This window comes from Mastigoproctus giganteus, chromosome 10 (genome assembly GCF_048544385.1).
Source record: "Mastigoproctus giganteus isolate SK-2022 chromosome 10, ASM4854438v1, whole genome shotgun sequence".
NCBI lineage: Eukaryota > Metazoa > Arthropoda > Arachnida > Uropygi > Thelyphonidae > Mastigoproctus > Mastigoproctus giganteus.
In genome coordinates, this window is record NC_143584.1 from 104,517,089 (window position 1) to 104,540,568 (window position 23,480).

At 38.3% G+C, this 23,480-nt stretch overlaps 1 protein-coding gene across 5 annotated transcripts in view; it reads right to left on the reverse strand.

Annotated features, from left to right (window-relative positions):
- LOC150079199 (kazrin-like) overlaps positions 1 to 23,480 on the reverse strand; it is a 358,730-nt gene that overhangs the window by 116,072 nt on the left and 219,178 nt on the right. For 4 of the 5 annotated variants that reach the window (XM_090382316.1, XM_090382314.1, XM_090382315.1 and 1 more), the window contains 2 exons: positions 19,302 to 19,414; positions 4,196 to 4,430 (listed from right to left, as the gene is read on the reverse strand). In XM_090382316.1, the coding sequence (XP_090238442.1) occupies positions 4,196 to 4,430; positions 19,302 to 19,414 (348 nt within the window). The remainder of the gene's footprint in view (positions 1 to 4,195; positions 4,431 to 19,301; positions 19,415 to 23,480) is intronic. The other variant, XM_090382313.1, reaches the window with a different exon arrangement.

Consider the following 23,480-nt stretch of genomic DNA (forward strand, 5'->3'; position numbering starts at 1 on the left):
GAGAGAGAGAGAGAGAGAGAGAAGGAAATCACCAAGAAAGAGAAGAATGATGATATCCAGCTCGGGACCCTGGGTGTGCCAAGCCCATACTCACCAGATGTGAGCCGCTTCAGAGAATGTGACTGATTAATTATAAGGTAATGAGGAGGTATTAAAGTTCAGTTTGAATTTTTCAGCTGCTGGAGTAGAGATCTCCTTCCCATTCCAGTTAACAAGAGAAAGGGCAATGTAGGATGTTCACCATATTAAATGCTTTATATATTTATTTTATTTATTTTTTTTAAAGATTATTCAGACATCAGTATCTTTGTTAACTGAGGAATCAAATCTTATCCAGTAATCTTTTCTAGCCTTTCAGTGGATGTAATATGTTTCAGCTCTAAGTCTCTTATAGTTAACAAGATTGGTAGTAGTGGGGTATTTCCAGTATAAGTTTCATGCCATTCCCCCACCCCACCCTTCTTACAATCTTTGTTCTACCATTGATTGATATGTCTGTGTTTTCTTATTTGAAATTGTGGAATGGCAGGTGTTGCAGCTGTTAGTATTTCAGTTGTTATGAGCTCAGTGACTGCATTGATATGATATGATGATCAAATATGGTTGATATATTTTTTTCCAGGCTGCTTTAACAAATTTACATTTTGTTCGGGTTTCTGTTGTTATGGAGTGGGAGGTTTGCATTCTACATATAACTGGATATTGATCACTGTTGAGAGGACTGCCAATTGCTGTCAACTCAATACTTCGAAAGTGGATCAACAAACAGCTCAAGAAATCTATTACAGAAGTTGTCCCCATAGGAAAATAGATGTAAGTGGGAGAGCCAGTATTCAATTGTGTTAAATTCTGTCTGTCCAACAGCATTTCAATGAGCTGTCCTTTTCCATCTAAGAAGAACGAACCTCATAATGGATGATACATATTAAAGTCTTCCAGTACACAAAAAAGGAGGGGGTTGTTGTTATTTGGTTTTTAGGAGCATTAGCAACTAAGGCCATATTGCTCCGGGATATGCGGTGGTCATTCCCTGACCTTTCCGCATCCTCCGTATTTGGTGGTGACGGGCTCGAACCCCGGTCTAATCAAGAAGCGTGTGCTACGCACTGCTGCTCCTTCCCACCTGGCTACGGAGGCACCAGGAGGGGGGCAAATGCTGAACAAGGTCAGAACAAATCCAGTTCCTGAATTGGATATGGATGGTTGGGTGGAATGGAGACCAAAACAAGTGTCAAGGCTAGACCAATCACTATACTGTCACAACAGCTTCTAATGTAGTTTGAAGAGAAATGCCTTTTACAAGGGATGCTTGAGTCTAAGAGTAGGGCAACCCCTCTATGGGCACTGTTTGCATAACAGACCTCTCTTATCAAAATAAAGTATAATTTTTAACTGGGGAAGATACTTGAGGTGTTAAATTTGCCTCTTGCAAGAGATACTCACATGATGGTAATGCTTGTTTAGCTTACAGATGTCATCAACATTGCTGTGAAAGCCTCTACAGTTCCACTGTATGATGTGGTGCATTATTTGGTTTTACTAGATGAGGATAGTTCTGTCTGCTTTTTAAGCACAGACTGTTTATGGCGATTGATCTTCATCTGCTCCTTTTTGGAAAGGTTGGGCATCCAATGTCCATGTCATCTTCTACTGGTTCATCTGAGTCAGCATTGTTATCAACATCCATGTTCATTAATGTATCATTGTTTGCCTTCGTAGTTAGACCAGGTGTTTTCATATTATAATGTCTGTCAGTGTGTGAGGTGCAGTCGGTAGAAGAGTAACTGGAGTATTTTTGGTTGTCTACCACTTTCTGTTCCTTGGAGGATTGTTCTGAGGATATCACAAGCATAATTTGGGCTTGCAGTGCAAAAAATATAGTTGGAGTAAATGAGACTTCAGTTTTTTTTGCCACTGACTGATATTTTTGGGTTGCTGCTGTATATGCGTGTTTAGCATTAGCATTAGCATTAGTAGAGGCATTTGATGCAAGAAAGCAAGCTTATGCAGCATCAGCCAAAAAAAAAAAAAAAAAAAAAGTAACATAAATAAATAAAAATAACCACTTCCACTTCACCCCTCTGTTCGTTCGAAATACCTGTCCAGCTGAGCCTTAAACTTATTTAGGCTATCAACTTCCACGACAAGGGATGGAAGTCTGTTCCACCCACCAACCACCCGCTGGCTAAAGGCAAATTTCCGCACATCTATCCTACATCTGTCTTTCCTCAATTTGAATTTATGCCCTCTCAGGTGATTATTCTGAGCTAGAGGAAGATTTGAGCATAATTTGCTTTTTTGCCTCTTGGTAGGTAACAATGTTCAACCCTATATTTTTGAATTTTTTTCCCCTAGTTTCCTGAGTTCACATGAAAGCATTTCTATATAAGAAATGAGGAGAGAAAGAATGATGGGCATTCCTGTTACTGTGTGTCCGTACACAGTCTTTTTGTCGGTTTCATTGGTAGAAAGTCATGAGCACCTAGGCAGTTCAAGTGTAACTTTGTTGACATATTCAATGGTGTTTTCCTTTTTGCCCTGGGAGGTTAACTTTCCTTCCAGGTTTCCAGTCCCACCACTAGGTAGGTATGAGATAGTGCCACGAGAATGATCAAGTGGTATAAAACTTAGTAGTTAGTAGAGAAAGAGAAAGGTGGATTTCCTTTCTGAGAGTTTGCTTACTCTGCAAAACTTGTGTTTTGCAAAGTAAGCATTCAAACAGTTTTGCTTACTTTGCAAAACTGTTTTAAACCGTAAGCAGGAGCATTGTCAGCAAGAAGGTGAACACCTTTGGATAGATTTCCACATCCCTTTAACTTGACAGCCTCTCAACTTTCTCAGGAAGTTTCTGCAGTACTCTCCAATGATGCCATTGCCTTTTTGAGAATGGGCAATCATGTACATTGCCTCACCTACACCTTTCCAATTTTTCAGTCTAATGTGATGGGCAATCCTGCCCATATACAGCTTTCGTCTCATAGATTTGTTTTGCTTCTTAGCCTTGCAAATGAAGACATATTTTAACAGATCAGAACACAACCTTCTCTAGTATACCACCACTTGCTGTATTCAAGGCTCTAGTTCAGTAATCAATCTACCTAGAAAACCAAATAATTATATGTAAAACTTATGAAACTTAGTAGTATATACATATATACTTGGGTATAAAATACCTGACTCAAATATTTCTAGGTGAGGGTAAATACTTACTGACTGTCTCTCATTGCTGGAGATTTCAGAGTGACAAAAGAAAGCAAAGTGCATTAACTTCTGGCTAGAAAATTACAGGAATCACTTTATAAGTCATTGCTGGAACTTTCTAGCCATACTTGGAAACTGTCGGATGCCTTTGTGAGAACTATATTTTTTCCTATAACTATTATTATTATTTTTTTTTTGTACGTGATTTTGTGCAAAAACACGATGAGGCACATATTTGCAATTAACATCATGAAACTGATTATCATCATCACTCTTTCATGCTTTAGTTCAACAAGTTTAACTATTTTAAATAGAACAGCATAAAATATTTTCATACACACATACCTTGCCCTTGTTTGGTTATTTTTGATGCATTGGCTATTCAGGCCACAGTGCACCTCTTGTGGTATTCAAGTTGACATGGTTTTGTGGCATACACATCTCTAAGATTATATGTTCATGAGCTTATTTTTCATGTATGGACTTCAAAATCCTGGAAAAAATCATGGGGAACTGTTCTCTTTCTGCCTTAGATTAGCTAACTAAAGACTTCACTTGATAAAAGCTTTCAAACTTAGGAAGCTCCAAATGAGCAGAAAGGGTTGAAACCCTTATGGAGGAACATGTTTAAAATTTACACCAATGTTATATTAATTTTATTCTTATCTTTACTAATATTTGCATTATTTCATGCTTTTTTTTTTTTTTTTTTTAGTTAGTTGTTGGTGCATCAGCTTCTGTGGCCATAATGCACCTCCCAAGGTTTTTGCAGTACTCTGATCCAAGCCCGAGGCGGAATTTGAACCCGCGACCTTTGGGTTTCCAGGCAGGCACTTTACCCACCCGGCCAGCCCGGTCGGCTTTCATGCCTTAGTATGAGCTATATCTACTGGCCATAACCAAACCTGTATTAATATGAAATAAAAAATGAACATGATCATGTTATTAAAAAATGAAGCTAATTAAAATTTCTGAATTAAATACATAAACCTACCTGCTTATCAAAACGTACCATACGCAGCAGTTGAACTGCATGCATGATGCTAACCTGGTGAAACTTTCTATTTACACCAAGATGCTTTTCTAAATCTTTTTTGCTGAGTGTATCTAATACTCTTCCATCAACTAGCTGCAAAGCAAAATTCTCCATGCAACACGAGAGACCCAGACTAGGTAACCATTCTTCTACCACCCAAATATGGGTAAGCAGACAAATTTTCGGGTAGGGACTGAAACAAAATTAGCAGAACTTGATTTGATACATTTTATAAACTGATTGCATAAAATTAAACTGACTTACTGTTAAAACTTTCTAATGTTAGAGAGAAATAGCTGAATTTCATGAACATAGCAACCGTAGAAAGAAAGAAAGAAAGAAAAAGGGTAGTGGCTTTAGCTACCATGTAGGCAGGCAAGGCAATTGCCTCCCGGCCCTTTAGGGGCCCGCCGTCTTTGGCTGTCTCCTGTTTTTGCAATTTTCATTAATTAAGTAGGGGCCCGAACATGGGTAGCTATGCTACTGAAAAAGGGAATACAGTGAAACCTCCTTTAATGGACATCTTTTTGTTATGGATACTCAGGCCCACCATAAGTATTTGAAATTACATGTTAAGCATCCCCTCTAAAGTGTGCACTCTCTAGTACAGACACAGACACTTTGATAGCTATCCTTTTTTGATTTTTCAACCTTCTTGCAATAGACACTTAGATTTTTTCAAGGATAACTTTCTGAATGAGCACATTCATTGCTGGTAAGACACACGCACACATGCATTTTCATAGGTCTTCATTTAGCCATGAAGGTAAGTAAACATCAAGGTCTTTACAACAATGGTGATACTAATTAGACTTCTGATAACTTAGGACTGAAGAATATGTTGTTAATAAGCTCATCACTGCTGATATAGAATTTACAAACTTTATTTTGACTGTCTGAAGTGGTTCACTTGTGTGCGCATCACTTAGCAAGGCAATAAAATTGTAAACCTGAGAGAGAATGGGGAGAGTTTCAGTGTGAATATGAAAATACAGTTGTAATACAATACTGTACAATAAATTTCTTTAAAAAAAATTAACACCTTACAAGCGGACTAATGCATTTGCATTAGAGTCCTCTACAAATGCATGCTGCATTAATAAAAGTCAGTCAAACTTAATCGGCCACTTCATGGAGCAGTTTTAATTAAAGGATTGAAACCACTCCATAGTCTATCACCACTAAACATATGTCTAGATCTTCAAAAAAAAAAACCCAACTTGCATATCTGGCGCTACATCTACCTATTCTTTAAGGCTCAGTTTTGTTCTCTGTGTGTGTGTGTGTGTGTGTGTGTGTGTGTGTGTGTGTGTGTGCGCGTGTGCGTGCGCGCGTGTGTGCGTGCGCATTACAGTATCGTATTTCAAATAGACAGAATCTGGATGACTGTGAAATTCTGTGTAGAGTTCCAGGCCTGGTTAAGGATTTATATTTACATTCTCTTACTGTATTACAGTATGTCTTGAAAACAGTCAACTCTGAAAGAAAAAGTAGAATTGATAGAATATTCTAGAAAAGAAAAATGTTGAGTTCATAAGTTAGCTAGTTAGCTGATCATTTAAAAATTGGAAAGACCAGCAGCAGCAATTAATTAAAAATCAAGAAACTTTGTTAAAACAGTGGCAGGAAAATAGAAATGGAAAACATTTTCTCATTGCAAAAGGTGGTTTTGGTGGATAAACTGACTTTTGAGTGGTTTAGTTGGGTGCACAGTGAAAAAATTCCCATCCCTGGTCCTATAATTCAAACCAAAGCTTTAGAAATTGCTAAAGAAATTTGCACTATTGACTTTAAAGTGTCTGATGGCTGGTTAGGTAAGTTCCATAGAGTCAAAATATTTCCTTTAAAGCAATTTGTGGTGGGGTATACAGATGTTGGCCTCTGTAACTGAATGGTCAAGAGCATGAGTGCAGTAGCACATGCTGTTTGAGTAGACAGGGGTTCAAGCCCCTGACTGCTAAATACGGTTGCTCTGTCAACTCACACTGGAACAGATGTTAATTTTTTTTTTTTTTACAGATTGATTGATTGATTTTGATTTTATTGCGCAAAAAAGACTGCGATTATACTGCGCCAAGAAAAGATTAAAATATCAACAAAGATAAATTCTGGTAACCTTTAAAAAGGTTACCTTGTCAAATTGTTATATATATATATATATATATATATATATATATATATACAGGGTGTTTCAGTTAAACGTTTCAGAACTTCTAAGAGGGGTAGGGTACATCCTGACAACTCGAAATCAATAGCAATGTGGGGTCGGAAATGCTTTCCAGAAGCGGTGTTGTACACAGAAGCACCATGAAAAGAAAAGAGACCGTAAGTGAGAAATCGTTTTAATAATACATGAAAAGAAGCAAAAGGTACATGGATTAAAGTAAGTGTTCGAAGTTTCTTCCACGGGCTACAATGCACGCCTCACATCTCCGACGCATGGACATCCGAACATTCTGGAATACTCCAGGCGAATTTCGAATTTCTTCGGCAGCTACTGCGATTCTTGCAACCAGCTCCTCAGCATTGTCAACAGGGGTGTCATAAACTAGCGATTTCATATGACCCCAGAAATAAAAATCAAGACATGATAGGTCGGGTGACCGAGCAGGCCAACGCACGGGACCACCACGTCCGATCCACTGTTGACCAAATGTGACATCCAGGTAGTTACGAACATCTCCGCTATAATGGGCAGGGGCTCCATCGTGTTGGAACCACATTGTCTGTTGCGTCGATGCAGAAATCTGTTCATCTCTCAAAAGTTGTCACCCGACCTATCATGTTTTGATTTTTATTTCTGGGGTCATATGAAATCGCTAGTTTATGACACCCCTGTTGACAATGCTGAGGAGCTGGTTGCAAGAATCGCAGTAGCTGCCGAAGAAATTCGAAATTCGCCTGGAGTATTCCAGAATGTTCGGATGTCCATGCGTCGGAGATGTGAGGCGTGCATTGTAGCCCGTGGAAGAAACTTCGAACACTTACTTTAATCCATGTACCTTTTGCTTCTTTTCACGTATTATTAAAACGATTTCTCACTTACAGTCTCTTTTCTTTATGGTGCTTCTGTGTACAACACCGCTTCAGGAAAGCATTTCCGACCCCACATTGCTATATGATTTCGAGTTGTCAGGATGTACCCTACCCCTCTTAGAAGTTCTGAAACGTTTAACTGAAACACCCTGTATATATATATATATATATACAAGGCAGTATAAGTTTAAAGGTAAATTATCCAATTTATATATGTGTGCATATATTAATAGCTTGTAAAAACTTAAAAACTGCTGACACGTGGTCGCTGTCTGATAAAATCTGTCTGAGTGTATAAGGCCCAGTCGGATGAGTAAAAGCAGTAAAATATATATTGTGAACACTGGTAAAATTAACGCAATCTATTAAAATATACTTTATTGATAAAATGGTGTCGCAAGACTTGCACATAGGAGGGTCATCTGCCCTCAGCAGAAACGAATGTGTCAGATGACTATGTCCTATGTGGAGTCGAGCAAGAACACTTCCTCGCTCCGGTTCCTGCACAGACTGGACTGCCATATTACACGCTTTATCTGGTATAATTTATTTGTTCTCTCTCTATGCCATAGTTCTTGCCATTGGGAATACATCTTGTTGCATATTATTTGCCTGTAGTCTGTATAGGGGACTGACAGGCAAAGTTTATTAGTGGGAGCTGCTGATTTGGCTGCAGTGTCAGCCAAATCATTTCCCCTTATCCCAATGTGGCTAGGAATCCAGCAGAAGCAGATATCAAACTTGTATTCATGAAGAGAATGCATCTTCTGCTGAACCTGACAGAGAACTGGATGAGAGTTGTCTCAAAGTTAATAAAGCCTGTAATACACTCAAAGAATCAGAATATATTACTGACCTTTGGCATTGACAAGTTCGAATGTGATCCAAGGCTAACTCTATAGCATGCAGCTCTGCAGTGTATATGCTGGATTCAGGAAGAATCTGCTGAAATATTATAGTGTCCGGAAAGACAACAGCAGATCCTATGCACGATTCAGACTTCGAGCCGTCTGTGTAAACTGGCAGGAAGTCGGAGTCCTCAGCTCGGTGTGCAAAATAGAGCTGCTGATAGACAGATGATTGAGTCTCAGACTTTACCCATTTCTTAAGGGAAAAGTCGCACGATGGGGTATGAGCATGCCAGGGTGGAAGAGTTTCTTTTGGTGTTTGTGCAACCTTATTTACCATGATGTTAAACTCTCTGAGTAGCTCTTGGACATGAATACCAAAAGGTCGGTTGGCAGTCTGATGGATATTGTACAAATTTTCCCAACGTGGCTCAAAAACGGGATGTCCACGTAGGATGGTCTGGCAGGGATTTCAACTTTAAAGCATAGTTTAAAGACAACTGCTTATGTCGAAGGGGTAACGGTGGTTCGTTTGCTTCAACGTATAAGCTCTGGACAGGAGATGTTCAAAATGCCCCAGTAGCTGTTGTTGTTGTTGATATGGAGGTTTGATGGCGCATAAGCTACTTTGGCTATAATGCGCCAACCCCAGTAGCGATACGGATAGCCTGATGGTGGACAGGGTCCAGCCATCGAAGGACACTGTCTCTGGCTGAGGAGTATACCTGGGACCCGTAATCTAATTTGGATCGTACAAGTGCACGGTAAAGCCGTAGAAGGGTGCATCGATCCGCACCCCAAGGTGTAGAAGGGAGAGAGAGCGGAGAATATTTAAGCCTCTTGTGCATTTTGTACGGAGTTGACGGATGTGATCCACAAAGGTTAGCTTTTTATCAAATACGAGTCCCAAGAATTTTGTGTCCGCCGCTACTGGAATAGCATTTTGTCCAAGCCATAATTCAGGTTCAGGATGAAGATTACACTTACGACAAAAGTGTACGCAAACGGTCTTCTGCGGCGAGAACCTGAATCCATTAGACAGTGCGCACGAATTTAGGCGATCAATGGCTTTTTGCAGTTGTCTTTCAATAACCCTCATGTTGCATGACTGACAAAATATGCTAAAGTCATCAACATAGAGGGCACTGTTTACAGTTAGAGGAAGTTGTTCTGTGATGGAATTTACTTTGATGGCGAAAAGCGTGACACTCAATACTGATCCTCGTGGTACTCCCTTCTCTTGGCTGAAGGAACGAGAGACTGAGGATCCCACACGAACTTGGAAAGATCGATTGGCTAAAAAGTTTTTAATAAAAATGGGGAGATGCCCTCTAAGGCCAAGGCTATGCAAATCTTTTAAGATGCCAAATCTGCAAGTTGTGTCATACACTTTCTCCATGTCAAAGAATACAGACACCAAATGTTAATGTTTTAGGAAAGCATCCCGGATGGATGGATGTTTCCAGTCTAATAAGATGGTCCAGAGTGGACCGGTTCCTTCAGAAGCCACACTGGATGTTGGTTTGTTTGTTTGTTGTTTGGTTTTTAGGAGCATTAGCAACTAAGGCCATATTGCTCCGGGATATGCGGTGGTCATTCCCTGACCTTTCCGCATCCTTCATATTTGGTGGCGACGGGCTCGAACCCCGGTCTAATCAAGAAGCGTGTGCTATGCACTGCTGCTCCTTCCCACCTGGCTACGGAGGCGCCCACTGGATGTTGGAGAGGTCATTTGATTCTAAATACCATATTAAATGAAAATTAACCATTCTCTCCAAGATTTTGCACAGATAGCTAGTCAGAGCAATAGGATGATAATTAGTAGTGACTTTTGGATCCTTTCTTGGCTTAGCAAAGGCAAGAATGATTGCCTTGCGCCAGGAATCCGGAAACTGCCCTTCAATAAAGATTCTATTATATAGAAGGAGCAGATGATCCATAGATTTTGGTGAAAGATGCTTAATCATTTCATAATGGATGCCATTTGGTCCAACAGCACTTGCTTTGGAAAGAATAAGAGCTCTTTTCAGTTCCTGTATAGTGAATGACCCATTGTAGGGATAAACGCTCTTAGACTTAAAATTAAGTGCCTGTTTTTCGATTTTATGTTTCAGGACCAGGAACTCTGGGGAATACGAAGATGTTGCAGAGATGTTAGAGAATGTTTCCCCAAGAGAATTGGCTATTGCAGTTGGATCTGCAATAGTGCATCCATTATAATCTAGGATTGAAGAAGTGTGGGATGTATATTTTCCCTTCATTTTCCGGATTTCATCCCAGACCAACTTAGTACTAGTGGACTGAGTAATTGATGAAGTAAAATGGATCCATGATTCCTTTTGACTCTGACAGCAGATGTAGCGTGCTTTGGCTCGTGCGCGTTTAAAGGCTATAAGGTTGGTTGTGGTAGGATATCGGTGGAATATCCCCCACGCTTTGTTTTCAGCCTTTTTTGCTGCTGTGCACTGTGAATTCCACCATGGTTTGGGAAATGGTGGAAACTGGGCAGATGTTTTTGGGATGGCATTCGCAGCTGCTTGGACGATATTTTCTGTGATGTACATTACTGTATCATTAATAGGCTCCTGACTGATGGTACTGAGGTCAAAATTTGCCTGATGTTGGAAGGCAGTCCAGTCAGCCTGATCAGTCTTCCACCGTGGTAACCTGAAAGGAAGACATGGTCTTCCACTGTGCAACGAGGTTGTCACAGGGAAGTGATCACTTCTGTGTGGGTTCTCCTCCACTTCCCAAGTGAGTGAAGGGAGTAGAGAAGGGGAGCAGATAGAGAGATCAATGGCAGAAAACGTACAGGTAGGTATGTGGAAGAAGGTGTTTGTTCCAATATTTAGAAGGGAAAGGTCATTGTCATTTAGCATACGCTCTATGACTCGTCCCCTTCTATTGATGCTAGCACTACCCCACAGGGTGTTATGTCCATTAAAATCCCCGAGAAGTAAGAAAGGGAGAGGCAACTGCGTTACAAGATCATCAAGGTCTTCCTGGGAGATGTCAATCCCAAGTGGCAAATAAATAGAGCAGGCAATTAATAAAAATCCCACTGTAAGGCGAAGTGCAACAGCCTCTATGGTGGTTGTAACTAGCAAACATTGAACTGGTTGCCCACAAGGATAGCCACTCCTCCATGAGCAGCACCATCTGCAATTCTATCCTTACGAAAAATTGTGATGTTATGCATGGTGGGATCATCATTTGCTTTTGGATAAGTTTCCTGCAAGCAAAAGCAAACTGGCTCGAATCTAGCCATTATTTTGGCTTGGTGGGTCCATCAGGCGGCTTCTGAGGTGCTGAGGGCTTACATTTGTCAGTCTTGGATTTACCTTTTTTGGGGAAGAATGGACGCTGTCCCCGTTTCCATTTCTTCCTCCGCAAAGAGTTCCAAGACTGATTCATCCGGTACCTCCTTGTCCTCTACATCCATTGTTTCTGTTATTACTGGTGGCTCTTTACCACTTGGTTTCGGTAGTGGTGGAGCACTAGGAGGTACGGATATAGGAGTGGCGGCTGACTGTGTTTTTTTCGTGGGCTTTTGTGAACTCAATAAATAGCGTGCAATCGGAGTGAATGACTCTCTTGGTGGTACAGTCATCTCAGTTTGCGTACCGATAGTGCACTTCGCAGAAACCTTCTGGGCATATGAAGGCTTCCCACTATTTATTGGTTGTATGCATTTTCTAGCCTCTGGGTAGGAGATATTCAGCTCTGTTTTTAGATCTCTTTTTCATCCTTCCACCGCTGGCATGCTCTGGAGTAGGCAGGGTGTTCTCCTTGGAAATTTATACAGATTGGTTTGGAAGCTGAACATTCCTTGCTTTCGTGATCTTTCGCACTACATCGAGCACAGGCAGGGTTACCACGACAAGCTGTTTGTGAGTGGCCGTATTTTTGGCATTTAAAACACCTCAGTGGGTTTGGAATATAAATCCTCACTGGGCATTTTAAATACCCTGCCTTGATGGAACTTTGAGGCCATGGGGTGTTAAATGTTAGGATGAGAACTCGGGTAGGGACGAGATTCCCATCCTTGCGCATTGATATTCTTTTGACAGCCGTCACTCCTTGTTCTTTCAATTCAGAGCAGATTTCTTCAGAGACATGAAGAAGGTCCCACTCTGAAATGACAACTCGTGAAAAGTTCAAAGTTTTGTGTGGGGTTATGGTGATAGGTATTCCCCCTATTGATGTGGCTTTCAGGATTTTTTCCACCTGTTTCATAGTTGTAGCTTCGACCAAAAGGTCGCCAGAACGCAGTCGTTTTACAGATTTAGGTGATCCTGCCAACCCTTCTAATCCTTTCTGGATAAAGAAGGGTGACATCTTTCCAATTGACTGCTCTCCGGTCGAATGGAGAATGAGGAAAAGCGGTGTTACAGATGGTGTTTTATCCTCAGTTCTGGCTCTTTTGACAGAGGTGTTGTCTGTGTTATCGTCTCGATTAGGTAGGGCCCTGTTAGGGCCCCAGAAGAAGAAGAAGGATTTAAATTACTCATAGGAGTAAGATAAAAATTTCTGATGCCCTAAGTACGTCATCCACCACGGAGCCCTACGAGGGGACGCCCACTCGTGAACTAGCAGGTACTGCATACACAAATGGGACGCCAAGTTAGCTTAGGAGCACCATACCCATGTTTCCAATAAGCCTTGATCACGTCCCAGGACCAAAGGGAGGGAGACTTATTGGAACGAAGTTGACCCTAGCAGTAAGAACCATCTGCCGATTAATCCCAGTCGGGCCGGTCCGGGACCACCGTCTTGTCGAAGCAGGGGCCAAAGTGGTGTATTAAGGCTGGGCCCCTCAACCACCAGGATCCCCCCTTTCCGAATTCCACAGGTTGCAGCGCACGGCTGCACATGCTGGATTCCAAAGATGTAACCCTGGAACCAAGGTATGGGCGTTAGATCCCAGTGATGCTAATCTGGAAGCCCAGGTTTGGTTTTGGTTTTTTTTTAGGAGCATTAGCAACTAAGGCCATATTGCTCCGGGATATGCGGTGGTCATTCCCTGACCTTTCCGCATCCTCCATATTTGGTGGTGACGGGCTCGAACCCCGGTCTAATCAAGAAGCGTGTGCTACGCACTGCTGCTCCTTCCCACCTGGCTACGGAGGCACCTGGAAGCCCAGCAGCATCACTGGGAGGTCCCCTCACCATGTAAAGGTGCCCACGTTGAGGGTTTTTTTTTTTTTTTGTTTTTAACAGATGTTAATTTGAAAACCATTTTTGAGTGGGAAAAAAAAAAAAGGCTGCCATCAATACTAGTTGCATATTCACCAGAAAACATACTGAATGCTGATGAAATGGGTCTTTCTTTTTGCACAGTTCCAAATAAAACAATTCAGGGGAAACGTGCTGGAGGTAAAATGACAAAGGAGCTTCTAATTATGCTTCTGTGCAAAAGCATGATGGGCACTCATGAAATACCTCTTGTTATAGGCTTGGATTAAGCAAACTCAATGTACATTGGAAATCAAACAATAAAACTTGAATGACTAGGGAGATAAGGACAGATTTCCATTAATGGCTGATCCAGTTGGATAAACAAATGATTTGCCAGAATAGAAACATTATTTTGTTTTTTTTTAACAATGTCACATCTCACCCACACAGCTGAATAATGCTAAAATGATGTTTTTTTCCTCCCAACATCACATCTGCTTCTCAACCACTAGATCAAAGAATAATTGCAAACTTTAAGGTGACATATCAACAAATTAGCATTAGCATTAGCATTAGTAGAGGCATTTGATGCAAGAAAGCAAGCTTATGCAGCATCAGCCAAAAAAAAAAAAAAAAAAAAGTAACATAAATAAATAAAAATAACCACTTCCACTTCACCCCTCTGTTCGTTCGAAATACCTGTCCAGCTGAGCCTTAAACTTATTTAGGCTATCAACTTCCACGACAAGGGATGGAAGTCTGTTCCACCCACCAACCACCCGCTGGCTAAAGGCAAATGGTTCTTAAACACCTGATTTCAAAATTTGATGAAGAAAAAAAAAATGTTCCAAACTTTGCAAAAGTATAGACGTATAAGCTATACTTTTGCAAGCCATATTGCACTAATCTGGATTAGTGCAACATGGAATGCAGCTGAGGTGTCTGTACTTAATGACTTGCTAAGGACACTAGGAAATTCTTCACTGAGCAGTGATGATTGTGTTTCTGTAGACACAATCTGTAGACTCTAATATAGTAATGGAAGGTGTTGTTATGTTGTTATTTTTGGTTTTTAGGAGCATTAGCAACTAAGGCCATATTGCTCCAGGAATATGCGGTGGTCATTCCCTGACCTTTCCGCATCCTCCGTATTTGGTGATGGGCTCGAACCCCTGTCTAATCAAGAAAGCGTGTGCTACGCACAGTGATGGAAGGCATAAACACTGAAGTAAAAGACATTGTTGTAAATGAATTTATAAACAATGAAGAACAAATGGAGGAAGATGAAGAACCTGAAAAGGATGAACAACAGCATGACCCCAAAGTAAAAAAATATGCTGATCCATTAGATTACCTACACACATTAAAAGAATTCTATGTGAACAAAAATGATGAATATGAAGTAAAACTATTAAGCAATTCGAATTATCCACCATGTAAATGAAATTCAAAATGAAATATTCTAAACAAAGCAATTTATATTCATTTTTTTACTAAAATTTAATGATGTTTTACTATAAGTACCACAAATAAAAATTAATTGAAACACAAATGTACATATAATGATAAGCAATAAAAAAAAGTCTAAGTAACCAGTTACAGTGAATTTCATTTTCCCGAATTATTGAAACTGACTACATATACACTGACTTCAGCAAAGTGGATACCTCCCAATAGTGGACATGTTTTTCTGCCCCAATAGTGTCTACTATAGAGATGTTTCCCTGTATGTACTTTGTGTTTGCAAAATAACTAATCTTATTTAATGGGCAGATATTTCCGTAAACCAAAGCAAACATACAAAGAGCAAATCATAAAAAGTTTCATCAACGTCACATTAAAGCCATTTTCTTAGCTATTTAGCAAGCCTTTGGAAGCCCCTCCACCACCACTCTCTCCTACCGAGAATAATTTCCCCCACAGCTCCAAAATCTTTCCTTGCTGCCCTCCCAGTATGTCTTGCTTGGTCACTCTTCTCCACTGACATTTTAATTGTATTCTAATGATTTTTTTTTTTGCTCCTAACATACTGTTTCCAGTGATCTATTTTATATATAATACAATAGAATATATACAGAATGTTATATGTTTTATATTCTATCTTTTCTTCTCTAGCCTTCCAACACTTCAACTTGAACTTAAATTGTCATGCAACCTCCCAATTAAACATATCACCCCTTCTGTCCAAATATAATTGCTATTTTTTATATACTTATCAAATTCATTATTTCACTGAATCTTAGCTATTTGAATTTCTAATTTGTTCCGTTATATGATCCTCAATTCTTGCCATAATAATCTTTGCACTTTTTACTCATTAATGTTACATTTCATTATAAAGTAAAAACCCAACTATCAGGCATCCGTTGAATTTGAAAAATAATATATATTAAAAAAAAAAAAAAAAAAGACAGTTGCACCACCTACTTACCTAGTGGCAAAGAGACTGTTGTGAATGGAGATGAACAACACAAGGGTTGCTAAGGCCTAAACATGCCTCTTTGTGATTTACTTGAAAATCTTATTATCTGCAGCTTGTCAAGGTAAATTAAATGGATGCATAAGGTTTCAGTCTAAGAAAGGAGAAAAAGTTCTGCACAATTTGTTGTATTTCCTAGAAGATGGTGCAGTGTTCAAGGGCCCTAAATGTTTGTAATAGTCTGAAAAGTGTCAAACTTGATACTTAAATAATGGGAACAGTAATTTTGTACATGTTTGACTGAACAGGCTTATATAATACTCGACTTATGGAAATTCGACTTTACGCAAGTTTTTGCCGGCCGGTGCAAACTTAAAAAAATCATGGAAACACATTTTGCATCCCGTAGGAATAAATGGAGGTTATTGTTATTTGGTTTTTAGGAGCATTAGCAACTAAGGCTATATTGCTCCGGGGATATGCGGTGGTCATTCCCTGACCTTCCCGCATCCTCCGTATTTGGTGGTGACGGGCTCGAACCCCGGTCTAATCAAGAAGCGTGTGCTAAGCACTGCTGCTCCTGCCCACCTGGCTACAGAGGTGCCATAAATGGAGGTATAGTGAAAATACCATAATCTGAACTCAATAACATGGTGTTTTTTTGTTAATTCTTTCCAAGACCGCTGAAGTTGAAATTTTCACTATGTAGCTAAGCTATTTATCTCTATAAAAGGTCATATTTATAATGGAAATTGCACTATCCTTTCATCGTTATCATATGTTCCCGTTATAAGAATCAATTTTTAACGCCTTTGTGATATTTTTTAAAGCACTTTTCTGGAGGTCACGACCAAAAAACAAAAACAATTTGCACTTTCCGGTTTATTGGGCTTTTCTCTGGGCCAATGGCACCTCAGTAGAGTAGCATGCACCGGTAACAGTACCGCCTTCCAGTTTCTGGAATTGTGTATGTCCATCCAAGATAACGCCTCCCCAGACGAGAACACCTCGACCGCCAAATCGATCCCTTTCAGTGATGTTTGCAGAGTGATACCTTGTGCCAACCTCTCGCCAGATTAGCTGACGTCCAGAATCACTGCTGAGACTGAATCTACTCTCATCAGTAAAGATGTAAAGTAAAGATTTTGTGGTTGTAACCTTTAAAAATAGCGTTGGTCCTTAAGTTTTGCACACCAGTGTACGATGGGGTCACAAAGGAACTGAATGCAAAAAATTATTTTTTATCATGTACTTGGATTTCAGGAAAGGTTTGGTTACAGTTGCACATAAAAGGACTACAAATTGGAGCAGTGTGCAATAAGGGCACAAGTTGCTGCTATGGATAATGCGATGGTTCAGTTGAAGACAGAGTGGTAATCAATGGACATTGCTCTTCAAGGACAAATGTTATTAGTGACATCCCCCGGAATTTTGTGTTGGGCCATTGTTGTTTTCTACATTTATCAATGATACTGGTGAAGGCAAATCAGGCTTAAAATCTAAGTTTGCAGTTGGCAGGGTGGTTAATCACAGTAATGACAGTATCCTGCTGTAACAGGATCTAGAAAAGTTAGGCAGATGGGCTGAGAAATGGCAATTGAATTTAACCTTGACAAATGCAAGGTACTGCATATGAGTAGCAGTAATTCCAGAGTAACTTATCATCAACTGTACGGTACTACACTCAGGATAGCGGAAAATGAAAAAGACCTGGGGGGGGGTAATTGTGCAGTCAGACATGAATTTCTCTCAGCAATGCAGACATGTTGCCAGGACAGCTCGTGGGGTTAAGTCAATGATATTCAGGAATTCTGATAATAGGGATAAGGAGGTGATTACCCCCATTGTATAAAGCAATAGTCAGGCCACATCTTGAGTACCACATATAGGTCTGGGGGCCTCATTTTAGGAAGGATGTGGAGCTGCTGGAATGAGTAAGTACAGAGAAGGGCAATGAGATTGATAAGCAGAACAAATGGAGACTAAGCACCTGAGAGCTGATCTGATGGAGATGTTTACGGCTTTGAATGAATTGAGAAGCTTAGTGCTGATGGAATTTTTCTTCTTGCTTGGACAACACACACATGAGGTAATACAAATTCCAACTGAGGAGGAACAAGCTTTTGGAAGCTTTCGGAAGTCTCCGAAAGCTTCAGGTTTTATCGCTTTTAATCCAGTTTATTTTAGATAATTTTATTGCTTCGGTATATTTTTAACTATATTTTTAACGTTTTATCGTAATTTATTGAAATATTTCCGATAGTATATCACATTATTTTTATAGTAAAATTTTTTTTTTTTTTATTCCTTGGCTGGTGTTTGTCTTTAATTATTGCAGTATGGAATTTCCCAGCCCCATAGGCCTGTTTGAAGATGTGAGGAAGAACAGTTGCAGAACAGATGTGTGGAAGTTTGCCTTTAGCAAACAGGTAGTTGATTATTGGAACAAAGTTCCATCTGTTGTTGTGGAAGTTGATAGTTTAAAGAAATTCAAGGAATTACTAGATAACTATTGGAGGGAATGAATAGGTGAAATGGGAGGCATCTTTTTTTTTTTTTTTGCTGATGTTGTATAAGATTGCTTTCTTCCTCATTTGCCACTACTAATGCTAACCGCAGTAACAGTATATTATACATTAATATAATAGTAATGATACTTCAAATATTAATTGTAATATCCACAGAACCATGTAAAATAAAATATTCAAGCATTATATTTACACTCTGCTGCTGCTGTTTACAAGCTTTCTGCTAGAGCAATATTGCAATTTTCATGTCAGCAATGGTTGACTTTGCTTTTATAAATACAAAAATAAACAAATTTTCATAACGGAGGCTATGAAAACTATTCCTCTGATATGAATTGCACCATCTGTTAAGCAAAAATCTCCAAATTATCAAAAAAAAAAAAAAAAAGTTCTTAATTTATAATAAAGCTAACGAACAGAATATTGCAAATGAATATCGAAATGAATCTTGTGAATTACTGAAATGTTTTTTCAGTAATTCACACATTTGGCAGGTCAGCAGCATAAAATTAACTTCTTACTTACATTATATTAACCCATAAGATTATGTGACCCACACAATCAGTGTGGGTCACATAATCTTATGTGTGGGTCAATCAGTGTGGGTCACATAATTACGATAAAAAACTTTATTGTAATTTGTTGTAGCATATTCACTAATAAGTACCTACTCTGATAAGTTGCTTTATTAAATCTTATACTGATACCTGACACGCAAACTGCTGATGAAGATATCATACTTTTTTTTTTTTTTTTTTAATCAACTACACTCTAGGTATCAGTAGTCTCCAGTGATGATTTCTATGTTTTATATTTTGCATCTTAATATTTTAGTTTATTTTAAGCTAATGAGAAAATAAAGCCCTAAACAGCTGGGACTCTTAAAGTTTTAACATTTAATAATAATTAAAATTTTAAATGAATAATAAAACTATGCTAAAAATTTGACAAATTGTGTTTTTCATCTAAAACTACTGGCCTTCAATGTACCAAGCTAGAGTTTTGAATCTGTTTATCTAACTGAAATACTTGTGGAAAAAATTATGAGATCTTACCAAATGGAAGGTTGTTTATGCTCCTCCAGAGCAAGCCTCAACTTGCGACGATGTAAAGGATTAGTAATTCCTAGCCCTGTCTCCATATCAGCTTCTGATAATTCCAATAATACCTGTATAACATATAACAAAACACATGTTTATTGTTAATAAATTCATTTTTTTATGACTAAATTAAAGATCATAAGAACTAATTAGGAAATTCCATACTCACAATTTCATACTCTTAACTATCAGTTTATACAACACTCTCTTAAATAGTTTAAATCATGGTATTTTCAAGACTAGCAAATTTCCACACTGTGGTTGATTACCTCACATGGGATAATGGACACCGGGAAAAAAAAAGCCAAATATTTTCATGCTAATTGAAAACTAAATATTTTCATGCTAATGGTTACCCCATGCTGAGTTACTCAACTTAATGTAACAACAGAAAAATTCCTTTATGAATATAACATTTCCAAAGAAATTTATCAATAATATATTAAATTACCATTCTAACAACATTTGCCAAGATAGACTTGGAAGACAAAAGAAACTTAAAGAGCTGCTTCTAGCAAATACAGCTCCTTTAATGAATGACCAACAAAACATTCCATAAATAGCTGTCTCGGGACAGTGCCACTACCCATTTTTTAAAATTCTTATGGTAAGCCCATTAAAAAAAAATTTTTTTTTTTTCATTATTTGTTTATTGTTATTATTATCATCATTGGTTTTTTTTTTTCTAATTACCAACTGAACAGCATTGACCAAAGTGCAATTAGACAGGAAAAAGGAGGTGTCAAAATCCCTTTTCAGTGAAAACTGCAATATGCAAGTGAGATATCAACAAAACATTCCACAAATTGTGGTTTTTTTTCTCTCACCCCAACAATGCTATATTATAATAACTATAATATTAAATAACTTAACTATTAATTAATTTCACAACAGTAATTTTATAAAACAGTAATTGGACAATCTTAAGTTAGAGGACTCAAACTATATCAGGAGAATCAGACAAACAGCCCACTCAGGATTCAATTAAGATACTAATAAGGCCAGTTAATCAGTGTGTGCTTCAAAGCGAGCCCGTGGAAGCTGTGACTTCCGGTCCATCACAATGATGTGAGGGACCAGAAGTCACAGAATCTGCTAGTTGGTCTGGGAAAATGGAAAGTAAGCAAATGAAACCTCTAAATGGGCTGAATGAACAATCTTCAGGTGAGCTTTTTAACTTGTATGATAATTTTCAAACAAATTGGGTCTTTTCTTTAGAGTGAGTATGAGGGGATCCTTAACAGGAAGGATATAAGGTATAATTTTTTTAAGTTATGTTAAACAAGGAACTGGTAAAGATATAATGGAATAATCAAGGATCACATACAATTTTTGAATTAAATTTACATAGATATTAATAGTAGATACTATCATGGAATCAAGGACACTAAGGTGCAAACTGATAAAGAAATGTAACTGGAAGTTGCGTTGCCTCTCCAATCTTGCATTTGACCTGTAGGATATATTTGATATGAAGAAAAAAAAATTATCTAAGAATGAGATAGGAAAAGCTATGAGTAGTTCAAGAGGAGCAGAGATTAATATTCACACTGCTCCTATCCACAGAAATGAAATTTAATGAGGGCAATTATTGCTTCAAGCAGTTGATTTACAAGTTATTGAGAACACGGACAAAACTTTGAACTCTGAGGCTTGCAAATGACTATTCTTTCTTTTCAAGAGACTAGTCAATTACTATGGAGAATGGTGACCTAAGCAGTGAGGAAACTTTTATTTTAGAAAGATCTGGTATGACTCCAGTGCATCTGTTTAGCAATGTTGTCAAAGTGGCAGCTTGGTCAAAAACTGGTTTAAAACAGATGTTTATAATGAGTGGCAGTTTTTTTGTGCAAGTAGATCAAGCAGGGCCATGCAAATGGGGGGGGGGGGCACAGTGGATGTACCACACCAGGTCCCCCAATTCAGGGAACACACAATCTGAAATGTTTTTAAAAAACTCAGGAGATAAAATAATACAATGCTGATAAGTATTTTGGAGCCTTAAAATAATAGTTGAAACGTTTTTGCTTTTATTTTTTAATAACAATTTAATTCATTAAAACTTTCGTGGACCTTTGTCAATTAATAAAATAATTTTGGAAATATTCCAAGACCACGTCAGTTCAGTGTACTGGTTCGTCTGAAGGTCTATGGGTTCTACTGTCTCAGCTCCTAGTCCATCCCCGCAGCCTCATCCAACACGAGAAAGTTACTGGGTATGTGTGCAAGCACAAACTCAGTAACTAGCTGGTGTCAAGTCCCCATTAACATGCATAAAGCAGTGAAGTTATATTTATGTTTTGTTGCTGTTTTGTGATTTGCAGACTGAGTAATAATTATTTTTAATAAGGTTATCCACTGGGTATATATAATATTAATTTTCAATATTTTCATTAACAAAATTTTAATTTTATTTAATAAAGATCAGTGAGAAAATGTTGACAAAACAAATATATCTTTCTGGAGCAAAAAAGAGAGGAATATAAAGAAAAACAGAAGAAGAAAAACAAAAATACCAGGGTAGTATGTTACGTTAGTTATTTTCCATGTAAGAAGATGAAGAAGGGTCCACATCATCATCAATGCTTGTTGATGAAGAGCAAACGACAGGTATTTGAAGATGTGTCAAAAGAAAATAAAGAAAAAACTGTGTAAAAAAATGAAGAACAAGAGAGTGATTCACCAACTTCTGTAACAAATGCCCTTGAAGATCATCAACATGTATCAAATAATTTTTGTAACAGTGACTTGATAAAACTTTCAGAAGATAAAGATGCAATTAGTTGTGATGATCCAGCCATATGGTCAAAAATAATGATGATTTGAGAGTTAAGTTTGTAAACCCAAACAGTCCCAAGCAGGTAACTGATGTAATTTTTCCATGTAACTTGGAATAATTACTGAAGTAACTTTAAAAAGTGGAAAATTAATCGCAGTTGGTTAATGCATTCATTAAGTACTGACTCTGTGTATTGCTTTTGTTTTTTATTATTTCACAAATCAAATACACCAAATAAATTTGTAAATGGTTACAATAATTGGTGTAAACAGCATTTTGCTAAGTTTCCACCATTCATGAAGATCATGAAGTCAATCATACACGATTTATAAATAGGGAAACGATGTCGCATATAACACGAACCGAATTCGCTTCTGCACGATTCGATTTGCCTTTGTGTTTACAAGAGATGGCAGTTGAACATGGCGGAATCATCCCAACCAAACACAACACAACACAGTAGGAATGAAGAGAAGATTCTGAAAATTTATTTGTTTTTTATGATTGAAGATTTCATGGAAAGGGAAACACATCTCACATAATAAGGTAAAAACCCACAGAATCCAGCTATCAGTATTATTGCAAATGTAATTAGATCGACTTTTACTACCTGTTTATAACAGACTCCACTAGCAGGAACCCCCAATAAACTGGAAACTGCGTATTGTTTTTATTGTTTTATGGTAGTGATCTTCAGAAATGTGCTTTAGTAAAACGTAAGCATGTAAAATGTGATGAGCATAGTGTGTTTCCGCCTTTACTGCATTGTTTATTCAGTTGCTACTTGTTCGCTGTGTATTTATGTGTATCAAGCTTGCCTCCTCATTTTTGTTCTTTTTATACTTGTGTGTGCTCTATTCTCAAAAAATATGAGTAAAATACTTGAAAAAAAGTGTGAAAAGGAAGCGGTCTTGTGAAAATACTACAGGTTCAGAGAGAAAAAGAAAAGCAATATCGAAAGAAGAAAAATATGAAATTGTGGAACGCTTTGAGCGGAATGAAAGAACATGCGATATTGTGCGTGCTACAGGCCTAAATGAGGGAACGCTGAGAACAATTAGAAAGAATGCAAAAAAATAAAAGCAACTTTCATAGAAGGAATAACTCAAAGTGTGACAACATCAATTAAATCAAGACACAAAGAACTGGAAGAGATGGAACGTCTTTTATCTGTTTGGATAGAAGATCAAACAAAGAAGAGATCAGGAACAAGTTTTCTTACAATAAAAGCAAAGGCATTGGCAATATTTGAAGACCTCAGAAATAAAGCTGAAACCCTGAAGAAGTGCCTCCCTTTACTGCCAGTAGTGGCTGGTTCAATAATTCCAGGAAACGTCAAGCTTTCCATAATGTGA